Source organism: Podarcis cretensis, assembly GCF_951804945.1.
Source record: "Podarcis cretensis genome assembly, chromosome: 1".
Lineage (NCBI taxonomy): Eukaryota > Metazoa > Chordata > Lepidosauria > Squamata > Lacertidae > Podarcis > Podarcis cretensis.
In genome coordinates, this window is record NC_137170.1 from 13,057,082 (window position 1) to 13,078,213 (window position 21,132).

The 21,132-nt window shown below is 46.2% G+C and overlaps 1 protein-coding gene across 1 annotated transcript in view; it reads right to left on the reverse strand.

The window, feature by feature from the left end:
• Positions 1–686: 686 nt before the first annotated feature.
• Positions 687–21,132, reverse strand: part of AKT1 (AKT serine/threonine kinase 1) — a 123,184-nt gene continuing 102,738 nt past the window's right edge. The window contains exons 9-14 of the mRNA XM_079951285.1: positions 20,691–20,816; positions 16,964–17,092; positions 7,964–8,178; positions 6,654–6,741; positions 3,843–3,945; positions 687–2,809 (exon numbers count right to left, since the gene is read on the reverse strand). Coding sequence (XP_079807411.1) covers positions 2,730–2,809; positions 3,843–3,945; positions 6,654–6,741; positions 7,964–8,178; positions 16,964–17,092; positions 20,691–20,816 — 741 coding nt within the window. The 3' untranslated portion in view covers positions 687–2,729. The remainder of the gene's footprint in view (positions 2,810–3,842; positions 3,946–6,653; positions 6,742–7,963; positions 8,179–16,963; positions 17,093–20,690; positions 20,817–21,132) is intronic.

A 21,132-nucleotide genomic window follows, 5' to 3' on the forward strand; every position in this document is an offset into this window, starting at 1 on the left:
CCTCCTTTCACACTCACTCGCTTGAGCTCAGCAGCATGACTTCTTGCGCATCTCTGTACCAAGCCTGATCAGTCTCCCAGTTGTGGGATCTTTGTGACAAAGACCTGCTAATGAGACGCTCCTTAAACACTTCCCATTTTGTATTTGCTGGAAATGAAGTTCTCATTATGGTCGAGCTCTCGCCTCCCCCCCCCCCGACTTTTATGGCAGGTATATATATTTTACTTATAATGTAAAATCAAACACACACCTCCGTCTGCTCCTTTTTCTACTGTACAGTGGTACCTCGGGTTACATATGCTTCAGGTTACATACGCTTCAGGTTACAGACTCCACTAACCCAGAAATAGTGCTTCAGGTTAAGAACTTTGCTTCAGGATGAGAACAGAAATTGTGTTCCGGCGGCGCAGCAGCAGCAGGAGGCCCCATTAGCTAAAGTGGTGCTTCAGGTTAAGAACAGTTTCAGATTAAGTACGGACCTCCGGAACAAATTAAGTACTTAACCCGAGGTACCACTGTAGTTTCTTGGCAACAGCTTGTGTGCCCCACCTTCTTATAGCAGGCTGATAATTCAGCCTTTAGCAAGGCTCTCCCCAATCCATTTCACAGCAGGCAGAGAGAAAAAGGTGCATCGAGTTTTGCTCTTTCAAAAGTCTGCATTGTTCCACCAAAGGCAAGGCCCGAGCTAACTTGTTAAAGCACATTTTATTGAAGTATTTTGAGGGAAACTTTCATATCATAAGTAAAAATACTAGAGTTGAATGTTGTAAAAAACAAACAAAAAAGAACACACAAAATGATGGGATTTCATGTAGAGGGAAAACTTGAGGGTACATTCCCTTTCAAATTAAAAAAAAAAAAAAGGTGTTAAGGAACTGCAGTATATTCAATCAACTTTTTTGCACAGATAAGAGAACAGAAACAAAAGCATATCTAAAAAGAACATAAAGCCACAACTGAATAAACTCATTCGCAGCACAAGCGAGCGTTCAGAAATCCTGGCCCGTGTCAAAAGGCAAAGAGACAATTTAGTTACAAACGTCCGGCAGATTCAAAATGAGGTGGCTTCTGTGAAAATGCAAAACGAAGTGATAATAAAGGGCAGGGCATGGGGGAAGAGAGAGCTCGCTTTTCAAACGTGTGAAGTTTCACCCAATTTTTCTTTTTTCACACTCATCCGCAACTGCAAAAGGCAGAGCTTCCTCCTCACCAGGGACGGGGAACTTGCAGACGCATGGATGTTGTTGGATCGCAATGCTCATCGGCCCCCGAGAGCGAGCACAGCAGTGCTCCAAAGGGCCACACATTCCCCACCCCTGGATCCAAGTGCTGGTGTTGCCACTGAGCTTTCCTCCCCACCCCCCTAAAAATAATCATTAAAAATGTACACTGAAGCGAGTGACGGAACACATGGATGTAGTAATATCAACGTGCATTTCACGTCCCCATTTTTAGAACTGCCTTTTATAAATATACGAACAAAGCTATGGCTTCGGTGCCTGAAATTTGACTTGTCAACTCGTTTGGCAAGGTGTTTCGTCGCTTAAGAATATTGTGCGGTTGCTGTCGGCATTCCCCCCCCCCTTTCCTTTTGTCATTTAATATACAGGCATGCCTGCCCACCCCTCTCTCTGCTGGTCAATTCTGCAACTAAGAAGCGTTTGGGTTTGGGTGTTTTTCCCCAGTTGAAGTTGGTAAAACTGGCTCATTTCTCCAAGGCACTAGTAGGAAACTGGGATGAGAATATAGTCTGGGAAGATGAGTGCAGAAAGACCCTTGTACGACTTCTGCTGGTTTCAACGTGGCCCATGGCAAGAGAAAATGCCCGTGGATATCTGTTGGTATTCAGCAAGATTAAACCTAGATAAATACACTCAGATGGAATAATTAACTCACTGCCTTTAGTAGACTACCCCCCAGTGCACTGCAAAATATGGATAAAGTTCCATACAGCTCCATTTGATATGTAACTATGTACTGTCTTTTAAGAAGGCGTGGTAGCATAACTATCGGTTCTGATTTTACCTCATTGAGGCCGTTAGTGCCATTCCTATAATTAGTATCTTAACTTTGCTGACATTTTTTTGTTTCATTTCTGTCCAAATAGCGGCTGAACCTATTGTTATCTCCAGAGTTTGTTCCGGCTATTTTTGCATTGTTGCTTGTATTGCACTACCTAAATCTGTCTCTCATCCTAAATATATCTAATTATTCAGAGTGCAGGTTCACTACTTACATAATGAAATGGTATGCAATAAATTAAAAAAAGAGGTTTTCTCAAATGGTCACTGCTGCTGCTGCTGCTAGGTTGAAAACCTTAAACTTCTTCTTTTTTAACTTTTTAATAAAGTTTTCCACAAAAAAACCCCGAAACCAAATAATAATGGAAAATCTGAAACTGCTAGAAAGAAAACAGTTTTGGTGCATATTCTTAAAAACCAAAAAAGGTCGTTTTTCAGAAGAAAAAGCCTTTTTCTTACATTTTTAATTGCGCTCTATGAGTGGATCCTTTGTCTTCCTTCCTCAAAATTGCTTCAGAGATTCCGATTCAAAAATGCATCAGGATTGTTTTAAATACACAACCTGTGAGGCTTTCTACAAATTCAACTAAACTGTAGTACAAACATAGTTTGCAAATCATGTATCGTAGAGAGATCTCTAGTGTCCGTCGAAATTATAAGTCCCCAAAATGCAGTCTGATTGGTTCCTGTGAATGGATAAATGAAACACTAAGCCGTTCCGCTGGCCGAGTAAGAGAACTGAGGGAAGTGCGGTCGTCGCTCGCTATCGACGTAATCCATATTGTCATCTGGAAGCAGAAAGAAAGCATTCTGTTAATCTGCCAAGATACCAATGCGTGCAATGCTTTACAAGCAAGGCTTTAAAGACTTCAGGCTTGTCGGGTCTACTTTGTTTTAGTTTGTTTTGGTTACCCAAAACGTACTAACCAGAGCTAGATGCAAAAAGATGTGTTGTGTTACAATTAAAAAACAGGGTCCTCTGAGCATATTCCGAGCTGGGAATCATTGAACTAAACTGAGCTCACAGTCCTTTCACACAGGAGTTAGCTCCGGGTTAGGGGCTTTATGCATAAAAGTCCCAGGTCCAATCTGTGCCATACTCAGGAGAGACCCCTTGCCTGAAAGCTGAGAGAGATGCTGCCATTCAGTGTACACAACACTGAGGAAGATGGACCAATGTTTTGACTTGGTCCAAGGCAGCCTCCTATGTTCCTAACCTTTCTTTACCTTAGTAGCCTAATAAAGTTGCAAAAAGGAGTTTTGTGGTTGCAATTGTTAGGATTCAGAAACGCTTGTCCGTCTACTTCGAACATCCCAGTGATCTCCAAGTAGCTCTTGTTCTATCTTGTGTCCACTCCTAGTTTACCGGGTAACTTCAAAACACACACTGTGGCTCCCTGTCTCAAGAAGCTAAGTCTACACAGGTTGTCTAGCCAACGAAGGGGAAAGAGAGAGGCAAGAATAATGGAAGGAATGGGGAACTGGGGACCCGCCCAGGGCACTTCCATCATCCATGGCTCTTGGCCATGCTGGCTGGAGCAGATGGGAGTTGGGAACAGGCAAGTGAAGCCAAACGAAGTCTAAAGAAGGGAGCCTGCAGAACGACTTTCAACCTCATGGACCCCCTGGTGGGCTGAAATTGGCCTACAAGCCAGAGGTTCCCAACCCTTTCGATAAAACTACAGAGAACTAGATTTAAGTCTTTGCTTTCTGGGAGATACCGGCTGAATCCTTGTCAGTGCAGGCAATCCTTTCATTAAGACAAACCTGGTGATATAGAGTGATGTAAGTCTTTAGACTGACAACCGCAGCAGTTTTTACCTTGATCAGGAGGGGTGATAGTGATCATCTGTGCTGTGAATTCTTCATCAAAGTAGCGCGTGTCCGTTTCAGATGTCACCTGCGGTTTAAATGGTGGTATGAGCTGGAAGAAAGGAAGAGGGAAAAAACCATCAAAATTTACCACCCTACCATCGGCGGGTGTGTGTGTGTGTGGTTTCACTCCTTTAAAAATGGCTAACTGCTGATTTCACTTAGCATAATGTAGTTCTGGCACCTGATCTGGCTTTTCACCCACTTTCTAAATGATTGCCTGGTGTACTGAAATTGAGAGAATGGGTGGGTCGTTTAAGAGCTCAAGACCCCACAGAAAAGACAAATGGACCTTAAAGCATGATGCTGACCGATTTAAATACGTCTATGTTGTTTTACCTTTTTTGTTTAAATTCACAATCTGAAGCGATGGGAAACAAGGTTATGATGCGCACGATTTAGGGGCAAAAAGGCAAGTGATTATACTGCCAGTTTTAGAAAACAGCGGAACTAGTTTATATATAACCACCCGCTCACATAACATTGCTATGTCCCAGCGCAGGCCACACGGATCCATTTATGGCATAATGCTAAGCCAAGAGTAGCCAATGTGGTGCCTTCCGGACTACAACTCCCATCATCCCTGACCACTGGCCATGTTGGCAGGGGCTGATGGGAGCTGGAGTCAAACAACATTGTGCCTCTCCAGTGGTAGTACCGCCTAGGGCTAGTGGGGGCTGGCAGGGATGGAGAACCTGTGGCCCTCCAGCATTGCCGTGCTACAACCCCCATCCTCTCTTGAGCACTAGCCATGCTGGCTGGGGCTGATGGGAGTTGTAGTTCAGTGACGTCCGGAGGGCCACTGGTCAGCCACCCCATGATCAAAACAGTATTGCCCATTGGCATCAGATGGGCAAAAAGAGAAGAAGCCTATGCAGAAGAAGATAAAGCTGGAGCACAACTATTATGTGTTAAGAAAAGGTCAATGGGGGGGGGGGTTCTTGGGGGGCGGGAGAGGGAATTCTGCCATTATAATTCTGTTGATTGTGCATGCCTGCATGGAATAAGAGTACTTTCCGTACTCATAAAAATGCTGGACCACTTCCCAACACAACCTGAGAGCCAGCAAGGCTTGATCTGAATTCATAATGACGAGGCATCAACCAGGAAGACAGCTGAAATTTTGGTTCCATGGTGCGTAGCAGGTTACCTACACAGGAGACTACTGGCGCCCAGGAAGTTGAGCAAAGGCCTTTCCAAAGTGCAAGCAATGCAGCTGCACTCCTAGGAGTTTTTGTGTGAACGTGGAGTTGGGGGTGGCGGCAGCGGAGGGAACAGTCCATCACAAAACTATTCTGGTTTGCTAGAATGGTCTGCTGCGAAAAATATTAAGGCTTCAACCTGAAGCATGCTATGTAAAGATGCACGAAGATTGGTCTTTTAACACTACGGCACCGCAGTGTGAAAACTCCTGCAGGGCAGCGACCAGGGGAAATAGTAGATAGACTTAAGCTATTAAAGTGTTCAAATTCCATGTGAAACATTCAAAAAATGCAACAAGACATGGAGCCAGTTTTTTAAAAGAGATGCATAGTGGAAATGGAGGTAAATGAGGGCATGGCTGGCACTCACTGAACCTGTCTCACCCCTTCTGTTTTTCTCTGCAAGAAGCTTGGAGACAAGGGAAGCAGGATAAGCTCTGGGAAGTTTTATGGGCTCTGAAGAGGGACAGGAGGAAGATGCTGACACACAGGGGGCAAATGCAACTGTAAACCATCTTTCCCATCTGATTGCACAAGGCCTTTTTAATTAACCTGAATGGCATGATACTTGGAAACGTCCATGCTGACAGCAACGTTCAGTGAAATGTTAATCAAGGAACCATCCTCAAGGCCACTGAATCCAACAGCCGTCACTAGATGAGCCAAAAAAGCCCATTTGTGAGCCAAAAAAGAGCCCATTTTGATTGGCTAACAGACAGCCACACCAGCTATAAACTTGTGTGGGTCTTGAACACAAAAAAAGCCAAAAAAGAAAAGAAAAAGCCAATGCAATTCTGGGCTGAGTCAATAGGAGTATAGCATCTAGATCAAGGGTAGTAATAGTGCCATTATATTCTGCTCTGGTCAGACCTCACCTGGAGTACTGTGTCCAGTTCTGGGCACCACAGTTCAAGAAGGACACTGACAAACTGGAACGTGTCCAGAGGAGGGCAACCAAAATGGTCAAAGGCCTGGAAACGATGCCTTATGAGGAACGGCTAAGGGAGCTGGGCATGTTTAGCCTGGAGAAGAGGAGGTTAAGGGGTGATATGATAGCCATGTTCAAATATATAAAAGGATGTCACATAGAGGAGGGAGAAAGGTTGTTTTCTGCTGCTGCAGAGAAGCGGACACAGAGCAATGGCTCCAAACTACAAGAAAGAAGATTCCACCTAAACATTAGGAAGAACTTCCTGACAGTAAGAGCTGTTCGACAGTGGAATTTGCTGCCAAGGAGTGTGGTGGAGTCTCCTTCTTTGGAGGTCTTTAAGCAGAGGCTTGACAACCATATGTCAGGAGTGCTCTGATGGTGTTTCCTGCTTGGCAGGGGGTTGGACTCGATGGCCCTTGTGGTCTCTTCCAACTCTATGATTCTATGATTCTATGATTCACTAGAGGGTGGCAGAGAGCCACACTAGCAAAGCCATGGGTTATGAGGAAAGGGGGGGGGGGGACACCGTCCTGCGGTTCCCAATCCCTGGTTTACTGGTTTACATTACTGCCTCCAGCTGTGAAGCGCCAAGAAATCACATCTTCCAACATGCAGAACTCTGAATACCTTTTTTTCATACACATCTTGCCATACGATGCCAGCAAAAAATTTGTGTTGCATAATCTCCTTGGCATCATCCTGTCCACCACCTAACCTGTGGGGAGAAAAATACCAGCGCCACTTTAGCACGGTGCAAATGTCTTGTGTTTATACGCGGTTTTATAATGGTGCTCATTTGGCCTTTGCGAAAACGACTCGTTGCTAAGTGACGATGCAGAAGTGTGTGGATGGGGATGGTGCCTCTACCAAGTAGGCCCTGTGTGACCTTGCATGCTGATTGCGCCACTTATTTATTTAACAAAATTTATATACCACCTCTGAATAACCCTCTAGCAAGCCTCTAATAAAAAAGCCTGTAATAAAAACTTCTAAACAGTTTAAACGATGTTATTAAAATTATCAGTTAAAAGCAATTCAAATGCATTTAAAAAGAATTAAAATTAACAGCGAGAAAGGATAAAACACATCAACAACTACATGCCTGGACAGGCTTCCCTAAACAAAAAAAAAACCTTAAGCATGCATTTCACAGAAAAGCATTCAACAGCTTTGAAACCAGGTCAAATAATCACCCTGAACTGCAGTGTAGTCTCCAGATTGGAAATTTGGGTGGGTGGGGGGAAAGGAAGAAACGCTTTGTAATCTTTACTTGCTCTGTGATGTTCCATTTTCCCACATTCGGACACTGGGATGACGCACAAGGCGTTTCACTGCTCATTTTAGAGGGTGCTCTAGGCACAAAGGGGAACTCTGACTTAAACAAGCCAGGAAATTACAGCACTAGAACAGACTGACAGCAGGAGAGCACAGGAGAACAAAGAGCACAATGGCCCATCTAGTACGGCTGGGCGGTATCTGGTTTTCAGCATCACGACATATCAACAGCTAAACAGTGTGATCCACCCTGAAGTCTGAAATAAGGATGGAGCTATGAAGGGGCATCGGCTGGCTTCACGGTTTTCCCCGCACTGTGATTTTTGCTGGTGCCTGCTCTAGTGATTTGCTGCCCCCTGCATGAGGCCGGGGAGAGCTGAGCTGGCGGAGTTAACAGGGGCTACAGGAATCGAGAGAGGCATCATCAGCTGGCTTCACAGTTTCCCCCACACTGTGATTTTTGCATAGCACACCCACCATGTGATTCGCGATACATCGCCATGTCAGAAATTACAATGCCGATATCACGATATGGACTTCAAACCAGTTTGGGATGATACCGTATTTTTCGCTCTATAAGACGCACCAGACCATAAGACGCACCTAGTTTACGGGGTTTAGGAGTCGCCTGCATCGGAAGACCAGGAATGTCAAAGCCTCACCTTTGCTTCGGATCCTTCTTCAGCAAGCCCGACAGAAGCGACTTTGCTTCGGGCGATAGCGTGCGTGGGAACCGGATCTCTTCGCTGAGAATGAGCTCGAAGAGCTTCTCGTGGTCCTGGTTGTAGAAAGGGAGCCGACCGCACATCATTTCATACATGACGACTCCTAAGCCCCACCAATCCACCGCACGGCCGTAGTCGTTGTCCTCCAGCACCTGCAAGAAGGCCAGAGCTTTATGTCAATGGCGAGTCTAACTCATCCATGGGTCAGATAAGCAGAAGGAAGGAATTCCTGTCCTGTAACAGCCTGCTGGCCTTTTGTTTCCTGCACAGCATCCAATTAGGCCAGGGATGAGGAACCTTCTCCCCATATCCCATGGGGTCTTAGTAAGACACAAGCTTAACCTGAGTCCACAGGGTGAGGCAGCAGCAAAAAAGGGCTAGTGCTATTCTAGTGTTCAGATCAAGGGAAGCAATAGTACCATTCTATTCTACCTTGGTCAGGTACCACACTTGGAATACCGTGTCCAATTCTGGGCACCACAATTTAAGGAGGATGTTGACAAGCAGAGGAGGGCAACCAAGATGACCAAGGGTCTGGAAACCAAGCCTTCTAAGGATTGGTTGGGCATGTTTAGCCTGGGAAAAGAGGAGACGTGATAGCCATCTTCAAATATCTAAAGGGCTGTCACATGGAAGATGGAGCAGGCTTGTTTTTTTCCTGCTCTGGAGGGTAGGATCTGAACCAATGGCTTCAGATGACAAGAAAGGAGATTCCGACTAAACATCAGGAATAACTTTTTTATGGGAAAGAGCTGTTTGACAGTGGAAAGGTCTCCCTTGGGATGTGGCGGACTCTCCTTCCTTGGAGGTTTTTAAGCAGAGGTTGGATGGCCATCTGCCATGGATGCTTTAATTGAGATTCCTACATTGCAAGGGGTTGGGCTAGACGACCCTTGGGATCCCTTCTAACTCTAGAATTCTATGATTCTATGAGCTTCCATCATTCCTGATCTCTGGACATGCTGCTTGGGAGTAACGGGAGTTTGAGGCCAACAGCATCTATAGGGGCGTAAAAGAAACCTGGTACCCAAGGCAGTCCGTATGTTTACGCATATGCAAAAAGAGGTTATTCTAATGGGACAAGAAATGGATGAAAGGGTTTATCATGATGGACCATGAAGCCAGTATTTAAAATATGGGTAGATGCACAGGAATACGTATAGAAATGGAGATTGTTTTGCATCCAATGAAGGGATTTACTGTTGCCATCATACAAAAGAATTACTGAAGTACAGTGGTATCTCGGGTTAAGTACTTAATTCATTCCGGAGGTCCGTACTTAACCTGAAACTGTTCTTAACCTGAAGCACTACTTTAGCTAATGGGGCCTCCTGCTGCTGCCGCGCCGCCGGCGCCCAATTTCTGTTCTTATCCTGAAGCAAAGTTCTTAACCTGAAGCACTTTTTCTGGGTTAGCGGAGTGTGTAACCTGAAGCGTATGTAACCTGAAGCGTATGTAACCCAAGGTACCACTGTACTTCAAAGCCGTGACAAATTCCATCATCATAATGGCACTTGAGAGCATTTTAACCCAACTGGCCAGAGATGTGAAAGCTCTCCAAAACTCCCCCAGACCTTTAACTATTCTGTTGACAGTTGTGCCCCCCCACAACTGGGAACTCTTAACGGGTTTGTTTGTTTTTAAATGCAGGCTAAGAACTTCGTTAGAAATTGTCTTGCAAATTCTACCCATCTGAAACATAAACAAAAATCTATGAGGTTTCAACATTGGGGGCGGGGCGGGGGGGGGACCACAAATACAGTTACAATACCCAGCATAAAAAAACAACATCTCACAGCAGAGTTAGGAAAAGTACCCCTCTCCCCTACCCCACACAAAGAGAGACATGCGGATGATCAAAAACAAACAAACAGAAGAGATCAAGTGTTATGAAGATCAGTTTAAAAACTTTGTGTGTTTAGCTGGGGGAGGAATTACAGGGGATGGGATGAGCACAGTGGGGTGTGCAGTGAAACAACAGAGGGTGCAAACTCACAACATGCTCCCAACCCCCTAAGAACGACTCCCTTATTGTTATTGCTACCGATATGCACCGTGCAATACATTACGCAGCAGGATTGCTGCAGAGGTTTTTTACAGTTCTAACACTCTTGCTGTTAAGGCAATTCATGCTCCTCTGTTTAAAAGGCTGGCCAAGAACAACCGCAATTTGGCTCCCTCACCCAGAAGCGGTTCTGCTATGAGCCTTTCCACCAGGCTGCATCTCAAAAGAGAGTCAGTGAGGATCACTCCATCGACTCAGTGCCACTTGGTTCGCCCTCCTTGTACCTGGACATTTTAACCATCATGTAATTTTATGGAATACCTCTTTCTTTTAAACCACCTTGAGAGCACTGGCAGAAGGTGATTTATGAATGTAAAAACCAAGTACAAATAGTCATGTAGACGGATGGAATTAGTCATCTAGTCCAACCTCCCCACAACATGAGAATTACAAATAATACAATACAGTGGTACCTCTGGTTACGAACTTAATTCGTTCCGGAGGTCCGTTCTTAACCTGAGGTACCACTTTAGCTAATGGGGCCTCCTGTTGCCGTCGTGCTGCTGGCGCGCAATTTCTGTTCTCATCCTGAGGTAAAGTTCTTAACCCGAGGTACTACTTCTAAGTTAGCGGAGTCTGCAACCTGAGGTGCCACTGTATAAAAATAAAGGAAGCCTATTTTTTCAATGCCCTCTTCATATCGGCGGTAGTAGAATAGTGCCATTTTAAAATGTCTGGGGTGAGGAACCTTCGGTCCTCCAGATGTTGCCCCAGCCGGCGGCCAGTAATGATGGGAGTTGTAGTTCAGCAATTTCTGGAGGGCCTCAGGTTCTCCTTCCCTGGGTTAGAGAGTGTTGGACCTGCGAATTCAATTCTCAACTTGGCCGTGATGTTCACTGGGTGAGACCCTGGGTCTGTCACTGCCTCTCAGCTGGAGCCTACCTCTCAGGGTTGTTGTGGAGATAAAATGGGAAGGACCAACCACGCTGAGCTCCTAAGAGGAAAAGTCGGACAGGAGTGCAATAAACAAACCGACACACAGAACTACTTAAAAGCAAGAGGGTTAGAAGCTTTAAACCTCTGCAGCAATCCAAATTATTCTGCCCTGCTTTATGGAACTAGCCTTACAACTCAGAAAGGCAAGCTGATCATGCCTAAGGCCTACTGAAGTACAGTGGTGCCCTGCAAGACGAACGCCTCGCAAGACGGAAAACCCGCTAGACGAAAGGGTTTTCCGTTTTGGAGGCGCTTCGCAAAACGAATTTCCCTATGGGCTTGCTTCGCAAGACGAAAATGTCTTGCGAGTTCCTGCAGGGTTTTTTCCCTCCTCCCCCCCCTTTCCTAAGCCCTAAGCCGCTTATCAGCTGATCCGCTAAAAGCCGCTAAACCGCTAATAGCGCTAATCCGCTAAGCTGTCAATGGGCTTGCTTCGCAAGACGAAAAAACCGCTATACGAAGAGCCTCACGGAACGGATTAATTTCGTCTTGCAAGGCACCACTGTACCTTCCTTAAGCACAGAGATCGTGGAGAGAGCTGAACGATGATGAAGAGAGAGAGAAAAACCGAACATCAGGGAGTTTGCTCTTCTCCCTGCTTGCCCATCCCTTTAGACTCGCAGGCATGTCCAAAGTCCATTTCGGGGGCCTAACGTGGCCCGCCGGTCGGTTCATCCCAGCCCCTGTGGCAGTTTATTTCCTGGGGTTAAATCCTTAAAATAAAAAATCTCAGCAACTGTAAGGGGAAAAGCCCCCCCCCCGAAAAGCTCAACAATTTCAATCCTAAAAAAAAGCTCAGCAACTCTGAGGTAAACTCGTAAAGAAACCTCAATCCTAAAAAAAGTCTCAACAGCTCTGGTCGGCCCTCACGCATGTTCACTTCATCAAATCTGGCCCTCTTTGGAAAAAGTGTGGACACCCCTGCGAGTCTAGAGCCTGCTAACTGCTTAGTCCTCTGCTCTGAGGAGGGGTGGGGGTGGGGGTAGGACACTGGAAGCTGGAAGTCGGCCTGCAGCAAAAAGCCAGAGGCTGCCAGGTATTGGATTACCCCACGCAGGTCTATTTACAGCCTGCCTCTTGCCTTATGATTCGCACCAAGCGACAGCTGGCTCTGCAGCTGCCCCCATATATGTAGAAGACCAACACAGCTGCCTCGTCTGCCAGGATTCCAGGAGCCAGCCTCATCATCCTTTACGAGCAACCGGGACAAGGGCGGGGGCACGGGGGGGGGCCCGCTTTGGGGAGGCTTCGCACGCGGGACTGTGTGACAATGCAGAGGTGCCCTTTCCTGACAGCACTTTCTGTTCCCACTTCTCAAGGCCCCCTTGGAGCAGCTGCAAACAAGAGCAGAGACTTTGCTATCGCGGGATATTCACAGAATCGTAGAATTGAAAAGCTGGAAGGGAGCACGAGGGTCATCTAGTCCATCCCCGTGCAAAGCAGGAATCTTTTGTCCAGTGTGGGACTCGAACCCACAACCCTGAGATTAAGAGCCTCATGCTCTACCCACTGAGCTATCCCAGCTCATCCGTGCAGGAATCATTTGCCCATTGTCGGGCTCGGACCCCTGACCCCGAGATGAAGAGTCTCATGGTCTACCAACTGAGCTGTGCAGAAGAGGAGAAGGAGACTGCTCTCTTTTGGTGAGGCCCAAGAAGAGCTCTTGCAAGGCCTATGCCCAGGGTTCCCGAGATGCTGCCATTGCAGCAGGGACAAAAAGAATAATTGCACTGACACCTCCCCTCCCATTGCTGTTGGGTTAAAAAGGTAAAGGGCCATTAGGTCCAGTCATGGCCAACTCTGGGGTTGTGGCGCTCATCTCACTTTAGTGGCCGAGGGAGCCGGTGTACAGCTTCCGGGTCATGTGGCCAGCATGACTAAGCCGCTTCTGGCAAACCAGAGCAGCGCACGGAAACGCCGTTTACCTTCCCGCCGAAGCGGTATCTATTTATCTACTTGCACTTTGATGTGCTTTCGAACTGCTAGGTTGGCAGGAGAAGGGACCGAGCGACGGGAGCTCACCCCGTCGTGGGGATTCGAACCGCCGACCTTCTGATTGGCAAGTCCTAGGCTCTGTGGTTTAACCCACAGCACCACCCGCGTCCTTGCTGTCGGGTTAGTGGGAAAGAAAAGAGAGGTTTGGAAGCGCATCTAGACCCTGCTGCACTCCCAGTGGTGTCCTCAGAAGTGTGTCAGGGCCACTACTGGACTCAGAAAGGAGAGAAAAAGCAATCAAGTTGTTTTTTTAAAAAAATATATATTCTGCTTGCTGAACCCAATTCCAAATCAAGTGAAGGGGCTCTGGGAGGAGGTGAGCAAAACTACTTTGAGGAGGCAGGCTTTTGAAAAGGAAGATAAATTCAACAAAAGCTAGTGGGCACCCCCCAGGGCGGTGGTGATAAATGGACTCCACGGTGCCTTGGCTAGTTCAGAGAGATTTTGGCGACTTGAAGACAATGCCTCTGCGAGGCAGTCAATGCAGGTGTGTCCTGTGGTGTCTTCCTTCTGGCAAGATCTTATTGTTCGCATTAACTTTCTTTTGGAACAATCCTTTTTGTCTGTGGATGCTCATGCACTTCTTTAATTGTAATTCCTGCGATGTGGGGGCTAACAGAGGGACGGCAAACGTGGGCCCTCCAAGCTGTTATGATTGCAAAGACACTTCGAGGTGGGAAGGAGAAATGCCCATCTTTTGCTACTCAGTGGGTCTGAAGCTCTCACAAATCCTTTCTGTGTTGAACGCACAACTTGTAGTCATCAATCACACTTGTACTTGGGAAATATGGATCACCTACTTTAATATGTTTAAAGTTACAACTGCATTCTATTCTATTGCTAAGGTGCGCTAACAATGCTGCTGTTTTCTTTTGGCGCGTCTGCAAAATGAAGTTTTGAAATGCACGAAGTAGATTTCGTTGCCTTTATTTTTTACTTGTGCCCAAATTATACCGGCTAGGATATTTTACGACAGCTTCTTCCGTCAGGAGGGCCAGAGTCTCTCTGGTAAAGCTGATTTACTCGTAAAGGATTGCAGTAGCCACTTACAGGGAGAGAGCTATTGTCCTGCGTTCTTAAGAGAATCTGCAGGACCTCCAGGGTGGGGAAGGAATAAAAGACACCCCTAGAACGAAAGCCAGTGTGGTGTAATGGTTAGAGGACCTGGGAAACCAGGGTTCAAGTTTTTCCAGCCATGGAGTTCACCGGGTGAACTTGGGTCAGTCACTCACTCTCAGGCTAACCTACCTAACAGGGCTGTTGTGAAGATACAAGGAAGAGGAGGAGGAGAACTATATATACAACTTTAATATTGTATTTTAATCTTGTTTTTAAGTTGTATTTTAATTAATTGTTTTTATACCTGGTGTTAGCCGCCCTGAGTCCGGTCTTGGGGAGGGCGAGGTATAAATAAAATATTATTATTATTATTATTATTATTATTATTATTATTATTATTATTATTATCATCCACCCTGAGCTCCTTGGAGGAAAGGTGGTATATAAATGCAATAAATAACAAAAGGAGAAGGAGGAAAGTTTCTGATCACAGAGATCACGCCATATAAAAATGCTATTTATTCTACACGTTAAAAAATTTGGTGTTGAACCAAAGCTGAGATGTTAGGAAGCTCTGCAAACACCAACTTGGTAGTCAAGAGAACCCCACAATTAGCTGGTAGTTGTTGCAGCAGTGGACTCTCATATATCTACATTCATTTGCTTTGATGTAAGCAAATTGGTTTGAGTTGCTGTTAAATGCTTATCTGTGGGCTTTGGGTGCTGGGCTCTAAGCCCAGAAAGGGGAGCTATCTGTTAAGACTTGGGTATCTGCCACCTATGCCCTCATCTGGGCAGGTGAAGGGATGGGAAGTCTCAAGACAAATTGACGTGTGCTGCTATACAGGACAGGCCATCTCCTTGCTGCAGTCTCCGTCCCGGGTCTGTAAAGGTTGGGAGACCTGGCAGGCTGCTTTGCTGCAAGTCTACGCCTTCTTTAATAAAGAGCTAGAACTGGCCCTTCTGATGTTTTTAACATCCTTCTTTGGTATCCCTGTGGTTCAGAACGTCTGTATTTGGAGTGTATCTGCAGCAGCACCACTGGGTGCTTCCATCTGCCCCTGCTGCAACAAAACATGTCTCCCCCCTATCAGCCTCTACATTCACAGCAGGCATTGCAACCGCCCAACAGTTTGACTTCACCTGCAAAGGTGCACTCCTGCAATGTCTCCTGAGACCAGGGCTTTTCCCCCCAGCCAGAACTCACTGAAACCGAGTTCTGGCACCTCTGAAGCATAGTGGGGCCATTCCCCAGATGCCCTCATCTGCCCCACTGAAATATGTCTCTCCCATAGCGGTCTCTGCAGCCACAGAAGTCGCTGCAACCCCACAATGGCTTGACTTCACCCCCCAAAGGCTCACTCCTCCATTGTCTCCGGAGTCAGATGGATGCCACCACCATCAAAAACAACATCTTTCTATTCGTATTTAAGGAATTATTTTCCAGCCACAATTTATAATAGTAGGTGGGGGTGAGCAGAAGGCCAGAGGATAAAAAAGGTCATTTCACTTAAAATAAGTGGCTAGTCAGGTTGGGAGCCAACAGCTCTGAACAGCTGCACGGGTGGAATTTACAAGAGAAGGCACAACAGCTGTAAACACCTCGGCGACCGACGCACCAGGAACATCAAAGCCGGCGCTGCCATCTATGTCCCAAATTCCAGCGTGACCCTAAAACAACTATGCAGCAACTGTACAAACAGGCTCCGAGGCCGGGCTCCGATTACAAACAGATGACCGGGATGCCAGCAGCGCTGCTTCTTTTCTCTTTTAAGAAAGGGCGAGCAGCTTCACGGACGCAGGGAACTCGCTCACGCACGGACGCTCTCCGGATTGCTCAAATGCTAAACCGCCCCACTGGGTGGCAAAAAGGACCGCGCAGAACCTGACACACATGCACGCACTGCAAACCGGAGGACAAAGACTGCGTCCGAGACGGAAAGCAACAACCGTCCCTAGCACTCTCGAGATAGCTCAAGTCACTTCCCGTACATCTCAGTCATTGTCTCAACACCCCCACGTTGTGTTTCTGCCCTCATTGCAGGTTTAGGGAACCAGTGAAATGGTCAGGGTGTTGGGTTATGGCAGGAGTAGGCAACCTAAGGCCCGGGGGCCGGATGTGGCCCAATTGCCTTCTTAATCCGGCCCACGGACAGTCCGGGAATTAGCGTGTTTTTACACGAGTAGAATGTGTCCTTTTATTTAAAATGCATCTCTGGGTTATTTGTGGGGTCCGCCTGGTGTTTTTACATGACTGGAATGTGTGCTTTTATTTAAAATGCATCTCTGGGTTATTTGTGGGGCATAGGAATTCGTTCATATCCCCCCCCCCCAAAAAAAAATAGTCCGACCCAAGGCTGAAAAAGGTTGCTGACTTCTGGGTTATGGGGAACATACTGTGGGGAACATTTTTGGCTTCACGGGCCAGATCCTTATCAGGATCATTATGACACCCTATGATTGACAGGTGAGTGGCCTGCTAAAATGGGGGGGGGTGTTTGTGCTTCAGCAAGTGGTTTGCTAGCATTGGCCAACACTCTCTATTATTAATTATTATTATTATTACTACTACTACTATTATTTACATTGCTATACAGCCCTTTATCCAAAGATCACAGTTCACAACACAAAAATACGTATCATAATAGCAACAAAAACAATCCCTTCCCTGTTTAAAAGGCCATAGATTGCTTAATTAGCCAAAGACCTGGGAGAAGAGGAATGTTTTAGCCTGTTGCCCAAAGATAGGTACCAGGAGAGCCTCCCTGGGGATAGCATCCCATAAACAAGGGACCCCCACATGATGCCTTATGAACTGCTCTATTTTCTGTTACAGGAAGCGTTGCTTGTGATGATACAATCAAGGGCTGCATGAAGAGTACCTCTGGCGCAAGGTATTCCGGGGTGCCACAGAAAGTCTTCATCGTTGCTCCATCTTTGATCCCTTCTTTGCAGAGCCCAAAGTCTGTTATTTTTATGTGCCCGTCTTTATCCAGCATCAAGTTTTCCAACTTAAATGAAAATCAAATTTAGAGAGAGAGAGAGAGAGAGAGAGAGAGAGAGGGGAACAAGTCAATCATTTGAATAGTCAGTGCAGAATCTTCTTCTTTTTTTTACAGAATTGCCCATTTTTTAAAAAAAGAAGTTTCTCCCTTCTCAATGCCTCCCCATTGTTGTTTGTTTATTTATTTAAAGCATGATCACCCTGCTCTTCAGCTGAAAAGGCTCCCAAAATGGCTTACACAACAAGTTAGCTCCTGCCCTGAGGATTACAATCAAAAAGACACAACACAAAAGGAAAAAGGGATGGGGAGGGAGAAAGAAAACAAGCGGACCTGGGCATCTGTTATGGCTCCCTTTGATCTGAGCTGAATAGGCTTTTGAGCTAATAACAATAATAGTAATAATGAGGATTTCTGAAGTTATTTTTGAGTGTTCAGTGTGGTGCACAACACATTATTGAGAAAATCCATGTAACAGCCTTGTCAGGTAGCCCGTAAAATTTCTCATTATTGTTGACAGCTGGGAGCCCAAGGCAGAGAGAATAGTGGCAGCATGGGGAAGGTCAGCTGAAGCCTGTGGGTGAGCCGGTCTGGACCAGGAGGCTCCTAGCTTACACTTTTAGGGACAAACTTGACAGGCAAAGGAGACCTCTCCTCTCTCTGAATCTCTGCAAAAAGCAGACACAGAGTTACCCAGCTTAATTTAGGACTAAAGCAGAGAGAGAGAGGAGACGGACTAATGCTTTGGCCCTACATCCTTTTCTCAACATAGATCAGTCTCCAAAACTGCTCTTTGCCCCACTGGAAAAATATACATGATATACCGTATTTTTCGCTCTGTAAGACGCGCCAGACCATAAAACGCACCTAGTTTTTGGAGGAGGAAAACAAGGAAAAAAATATTCTGAATCCCAGGAGCCAGAACAGCAAGAGGGATCGCTGCTTTCGCTGCGCAGCGATCCCTCTCGCTGTTCTGGCTTCTGGGATAGCTGCGCGGTCTGCATTCGCACCATAAGGCGCGCACACATTTCCCCTTACATTTTAGGAGGGGGAAAGTGCGTCTTATAGAGCGAAAAATACGGCACTTGTTTTCTCTTATGGGGAGAATGCCAGTGATTGGGAGGAAAAGGGGATTATCCACAGGAAAACAGCACGGGAGAGGCGAGAGTCACACACAGACACCCCTATCAGGCCACAGGCTCATCTAGTCCACAGTGGCCAAACAGATGGCCCAACACAAGGCCCTATAGAAGGACCGGAGCACATCCGCTGCCCAGGGTGGGTGGGTCCTGGGCCTGCAACCTTCTGCATGCAGAACAGATGTCCTGCCACTGGGCTATGGATGCTTCTACCTGCTTCTTGATCATTCTGCCTGCAGGACAGGAGCTAGGGGTTTTCTGTATGCAAAGCAACGAGCTTCACCACTGAACTCTGTTTGCTCCTGTGCAGCCGGCAGAGAGACCGTGTTGTGCATTAAACCAGGGGAACTGCCACAGGGGTTGCTTGCACACCTCCATCCTCCTGGGCAGTCCCAGCACCTGAGAGTGGTTAGATGGCAGGGGTACGGAGAAGGGAAAGTGGGGAGAACAGCAGCAGGGCAAGCAGAGCGGCGAGTGGGCCTGCCTCCTCTTCAGCGCTTATTTCCAAAGCTGGCGAAAAGTATCCATGGCAGCCACCAATGGCAATGCATGAATAACTCAGGTGTTATCTGTCTTCCAGGAAAAAATTTGCACAACGTTACCAGGTGGGAAACAAACACACACACAGAAAAGGAAGGCAGCTGGGAGGGTGGGGAAGAGAAGAGAGGGACCCTTTTAATTCATTTATTTAAGCAGGCAATATATATATATATATTCATGCCCCCAATTAGCACATGTTATTCAGGACTGTCAAGAACAGCGGTACTTCGGTTAAGTCATTTTTAAAATCCAACCTGAACCTTCCAATGTTCGCCCAGTGTAATTAAGTACATCGATTCAGCGCAAGCATGAATGACTAACTAACAGCCATTTTGCCACGCAGCCCTGTTTGTCCATCTAGCTCAGAACTGCCTACTCTGACTGGCAGTGGCTCCCCAGGGTCTCAGGCAAAGGAGCTCTCCATCATCACCTACTACCTGATGTTTTAAAGTGGAAATGCCAGGGGCTGAACTTGCTGCCTTCTGCATGCCAAGCAGGTGGTTGGCCACTGATTTATGACCCATCCCCACCTCTAATCCATGTGTCTGTTTTAACACGCTGCAGAGCACCTGATAAAAAAATAAGGGCCGCAAGCTTTTAAGCACAGGAGTGTGGAGCAAGCTACCAGGGGCTCATCCAGGAGCTTTAAGAGCACACCAGTTAATTTTATTCTGAGCCCAACTTTGAAACTGGTGGGTTACTGTAATACAAAGTGAAAAGGAAAAAAAACATTGCCTTCTGCTACTGAATATATTTTAAAAAATTATTAAGCTATTACAACACCTTTCCTTCAAATGCACGGAAAGGCGCCTCTATTTAAATATCACTGACCTTTAAATCAGTTAGAGAGAGAGGCAGGTAAAAAGAAATTATATAAGAAATATGTAACTGTGCGGTATAAAGTAATGGATAGATAAAGTACAGTGAGATTAATTGGAAGTCAGTTTTAAATTTCTTCTCTATAAGTTTTATAATTGTGTTCAGTATCAGGAGTATATATGATGATAATTATATTAATCTTCTTGTATCTTATAGTGTGGTGGTTTGTTTGATTTTTCTGTTATTTGTTTGACTATGTTTACTTGTATGTACGTCTGTTTTCTCATAAATGTATTTATTTTAAATTAATAAAGATATATTTAAAAAGAGAGAGAGGGAGGCAGGCGATTAAACAACTAAAAAAACTTTAATTGGAGAATTGCCTGAATGAAAACCAACAGGATTCCAAAACGTCTCAGCCACCTAACCCCTTCCTGTTTGCTACAGTGGGTGACTCTGCCCATGCAGGGATTTAACAGGGCTGCTGCTCATTTGCATATGTTAATTTGAGGAGCTATAAATTTTAAAAGCTGCTGCTTAACTAGAGGCAAGGTGAAGAAAAGAACAAAACAAGTATATCCCCAACATCTGGAGGGGGTGAGGGAAGAGAGCAATCAACCCCCTCGCATGCTGGATTGGACTTTACCACTGAATTGTGTTGCTGGGTGGGTTTTTACTGCTGAGCTGTTGCACCTGCCTGTTCTGATTTTGTTTAACGCCACCACCATGTGCCATCTAGAAAATGTGTCTTTTCCCCCCAGCAGGGACTCAGTTCTGCCACCTCTCCAGTGGGCTCCAATGCTATTCTAAGAGAATAAGGGAGGCGTTCACTGTGAGTTCCAGCACCTCTTTTTCTAGAAAAATAGCGCTGAAAACGAGGCTGGGGGACCTCACGCCCCTGAGGGCCGAATGCTGCCTTCGATTTTTGTGTCCAGATTTTCACTTCTTGAAATATGGCACTCCTAAGCAAGACAAAGTTCCAAACGGATATACCCCGCCAATACTCCAAATGAGATTTAGCACCACGAATCTGCTCCAGAAACACCCTTTTCTTGAGATAAACGAGAAAAAGGCTGGCCTCCCAAACTCACCGGCTTCTGCTCACCTACCTTTAAATCTCTATAAACCACGTTCTTCTCTGAGTGCAGGTAGTCTAGAGCCGATACAATCTCAGCCCCATAGAACCGGGCCCGGTCTTCAGAAAAGACGCGCTCTCTCGATAGGTGGAAGAACAGCTGGGAGGGAAAAGCACTTGTTAGCCTAAATTGGCACACCGCAGCGTTTATTGGAGACCTGTAATTAGGGAGGGACCACGGCTTAGTGCTGGAGCACATGGTTTGGATGCAGGTTCAATCCCGGACATCTCTTCATTAGGAAGGTCTGGCAGCAGATAAGGGGGAAAGGAAATACTGGACGAGGCAGGCAAACAGACTCACTGGTATACCTCTGGGTCAACAAATTTGGCTCACCAGGTCATTTTGATTTAGACTGAGAGGACCATCTGTAGCCACTTTGGCAAGCCAGGAAAGCGTCGGTCTCTATGCTGCTTTC